Source organism: Sceloporus undulatus, chromosome 9 (assembly GCF_019175285.1).
Source record: "Sceloporus undulatus isolate JIND9_A2432 ecotype Alabama chromosome 9, SceUnd_v1.1, whole genome shotgun sequence".
Classification (NCBI taxonomy): Eukaryota; Metazoa; Chordata; class Lepidosauria; order Squamata; family Phrynosomatidae; genus Sceloporus; species Sceloporus undulatus.
Genome location: NC_056530.1, coordinates 34361606 through 34375313, shown reverse-complemented (window position 1 = coordinate 34375313; position 13708 = coordinate 34361606). Strand labels below are relative to the sequence as shown.

The 13708-nt window shown below is 43.1% G+C and overlaps 1 protein-coding gene across 1 annotated transcript in view; it reads right to left on the bottom strand.

Moving 5' to 3' along the window:
- Window positions 1-11259: 11259 nt before the first annotated feature.
- LOC121916181 (potassium/sodium hyperpolarization-activated cyclic nucleotide-gated channel 3-like) overlaps window positions 11260-13708 on the bottom strand; it is a 9933-nt gene continuing 7484 nt past the window's right edge. The window contains exon 4 of the mRNA XM_042441002.1: window positions 11260-11739. Coding sequence (XP_042296936.1) covers window positions 11260-11739 — 480 coding nt within the window. The remainder of the gene's footprint in view (window positions 11740-13708) is intronic.

Below are 13708 nucleotides of genomic sequence, written 5' to 3'. Positions count from 1 at the left end.
TCTTCGCGGGCATCTTATCAAATTACAGATGACACCAAATTAGGAGAAATAGCTAATACTCCAGAGGACAGGATGAAAATTCAAAATGACCTGAATAGACTGGAAAGCTGGCCAAAGCTAACAAAATGAAATTCAACATGGAGAAATGTAAGGTACTGCACTTAGGGCGGAAAAATGAAATGCACAGTATAGGATGAGGACACCTGACTGAAAGAGATTTAAATGTGTGAGTTATATCTAGAGTCTAAGTAGACCACAAGTTGAACATGTTGAACAGTGTGATGCGGCAGCTAAGAAGGCCAATGCAATTTAAGGCTGCATCAATAGAAGTATAGTGTCTAGATCAAGGGAAGTAATAGTGCCACTCTATTCTGCTCTGCTCAGGCCCACCTGGAATATTGTGTCCAGTTCTGGGCACCACATTCGAAAGGATGTTGAGAACTGGAGCTGTCCAAAGGAGGGCAACTAAAATGGTGAAGGGTCTGAACCATCTCCTATAAGGAACACTTATGGAACTGGGGATGTTTAGCCTGGAGAAGAGAGGGTTAAGGGTGACATGATAGCCCTGTTTAAATCTTGAAGGGATGTCATATTGAAAGGGAGCAAGCTTGTTTCTGCTGCTCAGAGACTAGGACCGGAGCAATGGTGGAAGCTGAAGGAAAAGAGATTCCACCTCAACATGAGGAGAGCTTCCTGACAGTAAGGGCTGTTTGACAGTGGAACACACTCCTTCCTTGGAGATTATAGTGGAGTCTCCTTCCTTAGAGGTCTTCAAGCAGAGGCTGGATGCTATCTTTTGGGATGATTGACTGAGATGTCCTGCATGGCAGATGGGATTGGACTGGATGGTCCTTGTGCTCTCTTCCAACTCTACATTCTATGATTCCTGCTTCAAACTGAGATTGCAAGGTAAAAAAAAATATTTGGGTGCTATATCTCCTGTCATACCCCTTTTCCCCCTGAACCCTGCCAAAGCCCCGTGATTAGATAGGTGTCTTCCAAGCTGTGTACCGTTGGCTCTCTGTATCCACAGATTTTTTATCCATGGGTTACCACCCACATTTTGAAAATATGTATTTTAAAAAATTCCCAAAAGCAAACCTTGATTTTGCCATTTTGTATAAGGGACATCATTTTACTATACCACTGAATTTAATGGGACTTGAGCACCCATTTAATAATAACCATGGATTTTGGTATCCATGGGGGGGGGGTCCTGGAACCAAACCCAATGGATACCAAGGGCCCACTGTTCCACCTGCCTGAACATCCTTTCAGCTGTGAAGCCGAAGGCTGAAGATGCCAGCCACAGATGGTGGCGAAACGTCAGGAAGAAACTCTTCTAGAACTTGCTTTAGAGTACAGTCCACTGGCAATTGGTTCTTTCTCAACCTGGCTGCTCTGATCCACAGGTATTCCTTCTTGGCTTGCTGTCTTTGCTGCCCGGTCAACCTGTTGTCAAATGCATGGCCACTGCATACACAACGCACGGGAACAATATCACAGACGTACAGACACAGCTCTGAGTCTCTCTTTATTACTGAAATCTGTTAGTACAATGACCAAAATAAAATGATCATTTTTTAAAAAAGAAAAGAAAAACCACGGCTTTAAAATTTCCTTGTGATATGAAATCTACAGTTCCATACATGAGCACGCTGAGTGCAAAGGTGATGGGTCATGGTCTTTGGTGACTAGATTGCACACGTGTGCATGTGCGCGCACACATTCACTCTCACACAATAGAAACATGCACACGTACAATCCTACTCATATAAACCACCATCCTGGCTGTCCCCTCTCCACAGGTGCTAACATCACTACAATTAGACCCATAATCTCTTGATATATGCAGGTGCAGGTCCCTTACACACCGGCACAGATGAGGAAGGAGACCCCACCACGGGTGCTATGTGGGATGGTAAAGACACTTGTATTTTAAAAAGCAGGATGCCACAGTTGCTGGCAAGAAACATTGGTTTTGGGTGAGGTTAGCAACCGCATGAGAAATAGATCCCAACGGTTTAACAGGCATGCCATCTACACAGGGCCCACAAAGCAAAAGCCAGGTTTGGAAATTACTTTTTAGAAGTGACAATACTCCCAGAATGCTCCAACCAGCCTGACCAGCGGCCATGCGTCTCTGGATTCTGAGGCTGGATCCTGTGCTAAATTGTGTAGCTGGAGCTTCTGCACGACATAGGTTACGCACAGATTTGTTACACAAACCTTGTCTTAAAGGAAGCTGAAGATAACCAAGTGAAAACGGATGGCAGTGTAAATTCAACTGCACTTCCATGACTTTGAACTGATGCTCCACAAAAATATCCAATTGCTTTTGCAGGGCACCTACACACATGCATAACATACCAACATAATTCCAGCCTAGCAGTCCCAAAAGTAATGTTTCCAACCTCTGACAAAAGAAACGTCTTTCCTCTGGGAGCAGCAGCTATAGGAGGCTCTACCTTGAGTGTAAACAAGATGTTTGGAATGTTTTGAACCTACGTGACGATGATGAACAAAGTGCTTCTGCCAGAGGAGCTATGAGGGTCAAGGGAAAAGCATCAGTCTGAATCTAACCCTGCTCTCCTTATTATATTTTCTGCATACAGTATGGTGAAAGGAGGCATCCTTGCCTGACCCCTTTGCCAATTGGGAACCATTCTGTGTTTCCACATTCTGTTCCACAACTTGTGTGCAGAATACATTGTACAAAAGCAGGAAGGGACACAGAAAGAGGAGGAGGAAGGAGGGAATATCAACAATCTAAGGCCTGTTACAGACTGCCAAAATAAAGCTGCTTGGGGTCTCTTTGGAGGTATGCTGTTTAAATGATGCATACATCCTAAGAATCCAGAAGCTGCACCAAAGCTGCCCTCCAGTGCTTAGGAATGGAGTGTGGCTTTGGTGCGACCTCCAGACTCTTAGGACCCATGCATCATTTAAATAGCATACCTCCAAAGAGACCCCAAGCAGCTTTATTTTGGCAGTCTGTAACAGGCCTAAGACAGTGATGGTGAACCTTTTGGAGGCTGAGTGCCCAAACTGCAACCCAAAAGGCACTTATTTATAGCAAAGTGCCCTGTCCCTCTGGCTTTCTAGTAAGAGACTCTGGCAACCTCTGTGCTGGGACGATGGCACATGTGACCACAGGGAGGGCTCTGAGTGCCACCTCTGGCACGCGTGCCATGGGTTCGCCATCACTGATCTAAGATAAGCAGATGACACCAGCTGAAAAGATCACAGGCTTGGAACGACTACTAAGGAAGGTCAGGCAAGAAACAACAACAATGACCACAGAAGATTGACACAGATTCAACCTAGATAGTGAGGAAAAGCATTTTCATACCTGGACTCTGATCAGAGCAGGGACTGCAGTCAAGGAATCAGAAGAAGACAACGAATGGGGAGGGCAGCTATGAGAGGACTAGAACAGATACTACAATGTAAAGACATGCAACTAACTGAGCATCTGCTTCCTGTGAAATGCTTTAAGGCTAGAGATGGTGGGAGTTTAAGGGGGGAGCTCAGTGGCAGGAGAAAGGAGTGGCCCCAGGATGTTTAGCCTGGAGAATGGAGAAGAGAAGGTTGAGAGGTGATATGATAGCCCTATTTGAAGGGAAGTCACATTGAGGAGGGAGCAAGCTTGTTTTCTGCTGCTCCAGAGACTAGGACCCAATGGAGCAATGGACGCAAGCTGCAGGGAAACAACCTCCAGACAGTAAGGGCTGTTTGACAGAGGAAGACACAGTAGTGGAGTCTCCTTCCTTGGAGGCTTTTAAGCAGAGGCTGGATGGCCATCTGTCAATGGGGATGCTTTGATGGAGAGTTCCTGCATGGCAGAATGAGGTTAGACTAGCCTAGCTGAGCCCCTGAAGGCAGTGGTCCCCAAACGGTGCCCTTTAAGGGCTTTTGGACTTCAGCTCCCAGAATCCCAGGCAATTGGCCAACATGGCTGAGGCTTCTGGGAGCTGGAGTCCAACCACCTCTTAAAGGGCGCCGGCGTTTGGGGACCGCTGCCTTCAGAGCTCCCTCCCCACCGCTGCCACTCACCGTCCGCCTCACGCCACCAGCAGCCCCGGCTCCTCTCCGACTACAAGGCTGTCCAGCAGCCCATCTCCCTGAGTATAAAAACTCCCATTGCCACGAAGTGCATTCCGGGATTGGTAGTCCTCGCTCTGTCAGCGCCCCAGCGAAGCCAAGGCAGGTCTTTCTCTCTCACGGACTACAACTCCCAGAGGAGACAGCGAGGAGGCGCGCGGTCAGAAAGGGCCCACCGCAGCGCCACTGCGCGGATTGGCCCGCTCCATCGTATGAGGGCGAACCATGCAAGAGTAGCCAATCAGAGGAAGGAGAAAGGTGGGCTTCGATTCACGAGGGCTGCTGATTGGCTGGCGGCGGGAAAGGGGCGGGGTTGGAAAAGGGCCTTTAAGCAAAAGTGTTAAAGCTCTGGTTGTCAGCCTTTGGCTCTCTAATGTTTTGGACTTCAACTCCCAGAAGCCTCAGTCGGCTTCTCCACATGATCAGGGATTCTGGGAGCTGTAGTCCAAAAGCCTTTGTGGTTTAATTGTTGCTTTTTTACTTTGGAATTACAGTACTTTGCTATGAAATATTATGAAACTTGCCTTTAAAAGGCAGTCTGTTTACTGGGGCTGCGTCCACACTGGAAAAATAGCCCAGTTTGGCACCGCTTTAAGTCTTTTTCTGGCTCAAGGCTATGGAATTCTGGGAGTTGGAGTTTGTAGTGGACACTCCTCTAATGAATTGGTTTCTCAAGTTGCCTTGGTGCACATTTGTGGCACAAGGATAATCCTTTCTGCCCTGTTTAATGGAGCATTTCTGGGCAGATCTCACTAAAGAGATAGGCGAATGGTGCTGTACATGTGCTCACTTGATAATGTGAGCTTGTGGGGGCCGTTAAAGCAGTTATGCATGCATTTCAGTTAGCATTTCCTCATCACAAGATCTGAATCCATGATTAATTAGCTTTACGGTTGCCAAAGATCTCTTTGCAATTACCGTGATTGCAAACTCTATTATTCTATCTTAAGGATTCTTCCTGTTATTGAAAAACAGAAGGGATTTCCCTTTATCATCATTACTGTGTCTTAACTGTCTTTTAAAACTGTTTTAAATTAATGTTTATATATGATTGTTCATTTCATTAAAAAAAACTTTTCTATTATCTCATGTTTTAACTTGTGAACTGATTTGGATCTCATTAAGGAAAGATATACATTAGATAAATACATATGCATTCAGGCACACACACAACAATGAATGAAGCAAAGATGGAGATTGTAATCTCAGAGCCATTGGCAATAATCTTTGAGAACTCCTCAAGAACAGAATTCCCAGCAGATTGGAGGAGGGCAAACGTTGTCCCCATCTTCAAAAAGGGGAAGAAAAAGGATCCTAACAGTTATTGTCCAGTTAGTCTGACATCAATCCCAGGACAGATTCTGGAGCAGATCATTAAAAAGAGAGTCTGTGAACATCTAGAAGGCAATGCCATAATCACAAAAGTACAGATGCTGCATCAAAGCCATGTGATCCAGTCCTAAGGACTGGAGCTTCTGGACTCTGGACTCTTAGTATGCATGCATCATTTAAGCAGCATGCCTCCAAAGTGACCAGAAACAGCTTTATTTTGGCCTGTGATTCTATGATTCTATGATAGTAACATATTTCAAAATAACCTTGATAGATTGGAGAGCTGGGCCAAAATTAACAAAATGAATTTCAACAGGGATAAATGTAAAGTATGAGAACATACTTCTAGGAAGGAAAAATTAGCTGTAAAGATATAGCATGGATGGCAGCAGGTGTGAAAGCTATACGTATAAAAAGATCTGGAGGTCTTAGTAGACCACAAGCTAAATATACGACAACAGCCCCCCCCCAAAAAAGCGCCAGTGCCATTCTGACTTGTATAAACTGTCACTTCAGATTGACGCCTGCTATCAGCTTCGGTTGATATGCCAGCTGCACCCCTACCTGGAGTTGCAGGACCTAGAAACGGTTGTGCATGCGCTGGCAACCTCTCGTCTTGATTTCTGTAACGCACTCTACATGGGGCAACCCTTGTGCCACGTTTAGAAGCTTCAAATGGTGCAAAACATGGCAGCCAGATTGATTGCAGGAAAATCTAGGTTCGACCGAATTACACCTACTGTATACTAAAATCTTTACATTGGCTGCCTATTAGCTTCCAGGCACAGAACAAGGTGTTGGTTATTTCCTATAAACACCCTACATGACTTGGGTCCAGCTTACTTGAAGCTTCCATTGAGGCTTTCAAAAAGGATATCTCTAAAAATCTGAAGGGGCATCTAAAAATCTGAAGGGACGTCATGTAGAAGATGGAGTAAGCTTGTTTTGTGCTACTCCAGGAAATAGATCAGGAAATAGATCAATGGATTCAATTACAAGAAAAGATTTCACCTAAATATTACAAAGGACTTTTATACTCTAAGCTAAGAGCTGGTTGTCAGTGCAATACATTGCCTAGGAGAGTGGTGGGTTCTCTGTTTCTGTGGATGTTTAAATGGTCTGATGGATATCTCCCAGGAGTACTGTAACTGTGTATTCCTGCATTAGATGGCACTTGTGGTTCCTTCCATTTCTTCCTTCTTCCCACCTCTCGCTGCCCATTCTGCCATCCTTTTCCTTTTTAGGATGGAATGGCTGCTTGTTTCTGATTAGTTTTTAAAAACCAAGTGTGTGTCTGTGTGTGCACTCATGCACACACACACACAAAGTCCTTCCCTCTGCTGATTGCCAATCTGTTCCAGATCCACCATGATCCCTTAATCCCATCTAAACCTTCTTTAATAAATTCCAGAAGTGCAGCTATTAATCCTTCTTTGCAACCAGCGAAGGCCTTCTAGCATTCAGTTGGGGCTAATGGCAGCTCTGGGCTCTTGTGCGAAGGCTGAGGGTTAGGGGAGGCTGAATGGTGGGGTTGTAACTAATGTAATGGGATAAGGGTTCTCAGAGGTGAAGCATAAGGGCTTTTTGACTGGCAGGGATGATACTGTCATGAAGGAGTGCCTTTTCCTAAAGGCAACTGATGAGGTCTGCAAGAGGGGCCCTCCTTTGCATCCCACTATTGCGAGGATATGGGAGAATCATAGAATCGTAGAGTTGGAAGAGACCACAAGGACCATCCAGTCCAACCCCCTTCTTCTGCCATGCAGGAAATCACAATCAAAGCATCAAATCTTCTTGGTTGTGGCACCCAGATTGTAGAATGCCCTCCCCTTGGATGTCCAGCTGGCACCAATGCTTGTTTTCTTTTGGTGCCAAGCCACAATGTGGATTTTTATTAAAGGGACTAATTTACTTCTATGTTACATGTACATGTCTTTAAACTGTTGTCGCTTTTAAAGTTGTTTTAACTGTTGTCTTGTTTAATATGTTTTTTATTTTATCAATTATTTATAGTTTTAAATTGGACTTGTTTTACATTGGCGGGTTACAAACCGCCAAAAAATACGTATTGAATACGTATTAGGGTTAGGAAGGGGTGGTGCTTCCGCACCCCCTGACCCTAATACGTATTCAATACGTACAATATGGCGGCAGCCTTTCCACACGGCCGCCACCATATTGACGTAACGGACACTCTGCAAAGGAAGTGACACCGTGGCACAAAGGAAGTGACACCATGAGTGCACCCTTTGGCACTTGCGGCGCCTCTTCCGGGGCTCGAGAAGGAGCGCGATTTGCTCCAGGCCATGAGAACTAAAAGTGGGTGTTTTGCTTAAGGACAGCTTGGGAGCCAGACTTGGCGACCATTTTGTCCAAATCTACCCCATCCATTTCCTCCCCTCTTCCCCACTCCCAGCCTCATAATCAGATCAGATCCCCTCTTAATCCATTTTAATCAAATTAAATAGAAACCTGTTAATCACAGCTGATCCCTGCATAAATAAAGAGTCAGCCACATAGCCTCCTGGGACCTAACCAGTCTGTGAGGTTTTGCATCCAGACTGATAGCAAAAACCACAGCTTCTCCATGCAAAGAACAACAGCCTTATATTGTATGTACTTTCACAAATTTCAGAGTCAAATTTTGTGAACTTGGTCAAACATAAATAACTCCCACAGTGGTGATATTAAAAGCAAACACTCTGTGTAGCACATCTATTTAGCAAAATGTCACTCATGCCGTGAATCTGTTCATAGCTCAGTGGTACTACTGCTAAGCAGTGATATACTAATCCCTCCAGAAACATATGTGGTATAAGTCACAGGTGATGTAGTTCAATCTCCATAAGCAGGACTCCAAGGAGAGTCCAGAAATGCAAGTAGTTTGATCTCAGCAAACCATAGTTTTCATCGTGGAACAGGTCTTTTGTAAAGCTAAATGGTAAGACCCTTTGAGACCAGACAATCTCAAAGTATTTACATAGCTGGGATCCTGTTAGTGACACATGCAGGTGTATGCTATGCATGTGGGTATTTTTGTATGTGTGCGTGTGGACAATATGCTCCAATTGTATCCAGGTTATGGTGGAGGTATGAATGCTGTGTTAATCTTTGGTACCAACCAAGCTTGAAAACAAGGTGGAGAAAGGGGCCAGTTTGGCCGCACATTCATTCAAGGGAAATCGGGTCTCTGTCCACTCAGTTCATTGACTGACCTTGGTTTAATCTCTTAATGCTAAAAATCCAAACCTCAATCAGAGAAGATCACCGCCACTGTTTCCTTCCTGATTAAAAACAGAAGGCAAACAATACAGGTTAAAAATAATCCAGTCAAAAGAAAGCGTCTGCCTGTTTGGCCAAGAAAAGGCAATATGGCAGTGAGAAAGGGGCTTTGCATTCTCAAAGGGGTATGATTTTTGTTTTGGCTTTTTCTTTATTTGAGGTTTGACTGCCTCTCCCTTAATTCTGTATCTTCATCATTCCACGGTTTTGCTTGCCCTGCTGTTGTGTGCTTCCAACATTCAGGTGAATTTCCATATTTAATCCTGGAATCAGGGCATTATCCATCTCCAACCAAAATATACGTCAGGATGTGCAACCAGCAACCTCAGGACCAGACATGGCCCACAGCATGATTTCCAAAGCTGGCTGAGATTAGTTCAGACATCTGGCACAAGTTACCTGTCCCTCCTCCAGCATCCAATTAATAATAATAAATAATACGTTTTGTTTGTATTTCCTGCCTCTCCCTGCGGATTGAGGCGGGATTACAGCAAAGAATAAAAACCACAATACAATAGGACTCTGTTCCTGGGGCCAGTGCTATTCAACACTTTATCAATGACTTGGATGACAAAATTGGGGGCACATTATCAAATTTACAGATGACACCAAATTAGGAGAAATAGCTAATACTCCAAGGACAGGATGAAAATTCAAAATGACCTGAATAGACTGGAAAGCTGGGCCAAAGCTAACAAAATGAAATTCAACATGGAGAAATGAGGTACTGCACTTAGGGCGGAAAAATGAAATGCCACGATATAGGATGGAGACACCTGACTGATAAGAGATTTTAATGTGTGAGTTATATCTGGGTCTAAGTAGACCACAAGTTGAACTGTGAACAGTGGATGCGGCAGCTAAGAAGGCCAATGCAAATTTAAGGGCTGCATCAATAGAATATAGTGTCGAGACAAGGGAAGTAATAGTGCCACTCTATTCTGCTCTGCTCAGGCCCCACCGGGAATACTGTGCCCAATTCTGGGCACCACAATTCAAAAAGGATGTTGACAGGCTAGAGCATGTCCAAAGGAGGGCGACTAAAATGGTGAAGGGTCTGGAAACCATGCGTTATGAGGAGAGACTTAGTGAGCTGAGTAGGTTTAGCCTGGAGAAGAGAAGGTTAAGATGTGATATGATAGTCCTGTTTAAATATTTGAAGGGCTGTCATATTGAGGCTGGAGCAAGCTTATTTTCTGCTGCTCCAGAGGATAGGACCCGGAACAATGGATGCAAGCTACAGGAAAAGAGATTCCACCTCAACATGAAGAGGAACTTTCTGACAGTAAGGGCTGTTCGACAGTGGAACACACTCCCTTGGAAAGTGGTGGAGTCTCCCTCCTTAGAGGTCTTTAAGCAGAGGCCGGATGGCCATCTGTCGGGATGCTTTGATTGTGATTTCCTGCATGGCAGGGAGTTGGACTGGATGGCCCTTGCCGTCTCTTCCAACGCTATGATACTATCATTCTGTGGAGAGCCAGTGTGGTGTTGTGGTTTGAGTATTGGACTATGTCTCTGGGGACCAGGGTTTGATTCCCATTCCGCCTTGAAAACCCACTGGATGACCTTGGCAAGAAAAGACCAGGATAGGGTTGATGTAAGTCAGAAACAACTTGAAGGCACACAACAATACATTATATATGTAGGTATAGGTGTATATGTGTAGGTATAGATGTTCATGAAAAATAAATGAATTTAACGTTTAGACTTTGATCCCTTTTCCAAGCTATTTCATTATGTATATGCAAATGTTCTAAAATCCAAAAAAACTCTGAAATCCTAAACATTTCTGGTTCCAAACATTTTGGATAAGGCAATATTCAACCTGCACTTTTATAGCTACAGGATCCGGCTTCACTAAATGGATGAGTAGATTTTGGAAGTTTACTTCATTTGGACCATAAGTCCCAGAATGCCCAGTAGCCATTCTAGCAGCAGGGAATCTTACAACTGAAAAAGTAACTCTCCTAGGTTTTGTGGAGGAGGAATGGCACATGGTTCAAGTAATAACTCATGTGTTCGAGTACTGACTCATGTATAGGTGTTGAGGTAATGACAAAGTGAGTGGGAAGAGAGTGTGCTTTGTGCCATAGGCCATGTTTGTAATTTTTAGACACCTTCCTCTCCTCGCTCCTCTTCTCCTCTTTGCCATTTCTAAAAAAATTATAAAATAGTTACTTCTGAAATAGAGAAAACAAATAGTTACTTTTAAAATTTTATAACTCTTGTAGCTGCCTTGGAGTTGGAAACTTGGGCCCTATACAGACAGGCCAAAATAAAGCTGCTTCAGGTCACTTGGAGGTATGGTGTTTCAATGATGCATGGTCTAAGGTCTGGAAGCGCACCAAGCTGCACCTCAGTCCTAGGACTGGAGTGGCTTTGGTGCGGCTTCTGGACTCTTAGGACGCATGTATCATTGAAACAGCATATTTGCAAAGTGACTCGAAGCGCTTTATTTTGCCTGTTGTTAGGCCTTGGTAACAATTACTTTGAAATAGCTTTTTAAAAAAAGTAACTTTCCAGGATTGTCTGGCTCTAGAACTATTGTAAGTCTTGACCCACCTCCTCCCACTGGTGGATGTAACGGATGAGACGGGAGAGTCGAAGGAGGCGTAACAGGCTGAGGATCTTTGTGAATCGGACAATACGTAGTGCCCGTGCCGTTTTATAGACATCAGAATCTACCTGAGTCTCCAGGTCTACAATCAGGAAGATATAGTCAACAGGGATGGAGGAAACAAAGTCAACCAGGAACCAGCTCTTAAGGTACTTCATCTTGATGGTGTGTGGATCCAAGATGATTTCAGTGTTGTCTTCAACCACAATACCTGTACGGAAATTCAGGACCAAGTCAGCCAGGAAGAAGGTGTCAGAGAGGACATTGAAGACAATCCAGGGTGGTGTGTTCTCATCCTTGAAAAAGGTGATGCCTACTGGTAAGATGATCAAATTTCCCACCATAAGCAGCAACATGATCAAGTCCCAGTAGAACCTGCAAAAAAGCAAGGGGGAATGTGAAAACTGGAGGATGAAAAACAGATAATATAACTTTTTTTTTGCAACCTGTCAAATAGAAAAAAGACATCTGTTTGTCACAGCACATGACATTCTTCAATGCATTACCATGCTTTTTTTCTGACCGGTCACATGAGGATTCCATTTGTAAGTCTGATTTCTGAGGCATATATCTGAGAAAAAGCCATTGTGGGAGGAAAAACAGGTAGAAAATGCACATTGTCCTTAATGTTTACTTTGAAATCAGCTTCCTTTTGCACAGGTTCCTTCCCAAGCAGGAAGAAATTTGTGAATTTTGGTCAACTATTTAAAAATCATCTGGAAAAATATCTTCCCCCATTTGCACCAGTTATATTCAGTAGGCAAAATTAGTCCCAGAAAGGAGAGAACCATGCAGTATCTGCCTGTCATACAGGTGTCAAATATGAGGAGCCTGAAGAAATGGCATACCAGAATTTATGTTGAGGATTCAGTCAAAATGTATTGTCTAATTCACTGTATCTACTTTAGAGGTAGCACTATAGCAGCAGTCGGAAACCTACTCCCTTTGTGTGTTCTGCTTTACAAATCCTACGAGCCCTAACCAGTGTCACCAATGGTGAGGAGTGATGGAAGATATAGATGAACACATTTGGAAAGGACCAAATGGCATATGCTTTCCTTTCAGGGTTTCATTTCCTTTGACTAAAACAGAGTATGGCCCTGAGCAGATGGGCCAGGAAAGCATGAACTGAGCCTGTGTTATTCTGGCCTGGGGGCTCATTTATGTCAGTCTCTGGGCCAACGAAGGGACAGACAGGTGTTTACCCATGCCAGCCTTGGGACCTGCTACCAGCATGCATTCCATACCTTTCTGCACTGTTATGCACTAAGGAGTGATGGTGCAGAAAGGTAAAGAGTGTGCGGGACCCATTTAAACAGCCAGGGTTTGCTAGGGAATTTCCAGGAAACTTTGTGGCAAACCAGGGGTCAAACTGACTTATGTTAAGAGCTGTTTATTCTAGGATCAGGCCAGATTCACTGGATTGGTGTCCAGCATGCCAGGATATACCCTGATCCTGGCCCCAGGGTTTTGGCCTGCATGGTCCAAACAAGACGAAACAAGGTCAGGGGAAACACAAGCTTTTTGGCCCACGCAGGCAGCCCCTCTGCTTTTGTAGTATTTGTTTCATTTGTTCATTTATTCAAGGATGCATATTATAGCCAATCCTGATGTGACAACGTTTATTATAGATGCATATTTTATGAGACCTTTAAATGGGTTCTCTAGGCTGCATCTACACTGCAGAAATAATGCAGTTTGACACCATGGTTACTGACAGGGCTCATTGCTATGAAATTCTGGGATCTGTAGACCTCTGGTGACACAACAAACTACAAATCCCAGAATGCCATAGTATTAAACCATGGTAGTATGGGATTAATAATTTTTTTGTTAATTTTGACATACAGGTTAACAAAGTTACTAAACAAAACAAATCAAAGATCTATCTACACATAAAGTTACATATTACATTTAAAAATGACTCGCCGCTTTCTATCTTTTGGTTTGTTTTATCCATTTATTACATTTCCACTTAATATATATTTCAGATTACAATATACCTCTATTCCTAAATTAATAAAAAAATTACTTATAATTTGAAACCTGTTAATGTTGCCATTCTTCTTTTTCTTCTTGACAATTGTTTTTATTATTAATTTTTATTATTAAAAATATACAAGTCTGCCTTGGTTTTTTATTATTAATTTTCATTATTAAAAATATACAAGTCTGCCTTGGTTTTTTATTATTAATTTTTATTATTAAAAATATACAAGTCTGCCTTGGTTTTTTATTATTAATTTTCATTATTAAAAATATACAAGTCTGCCTTGGTTTTTTATTATTAATTTTTATTATTAAAAATATACAAGTCTGCCTTGGTTTTTTATTATTAATTTTCATTATTAAAAATATACAAGTCTGCCTTGG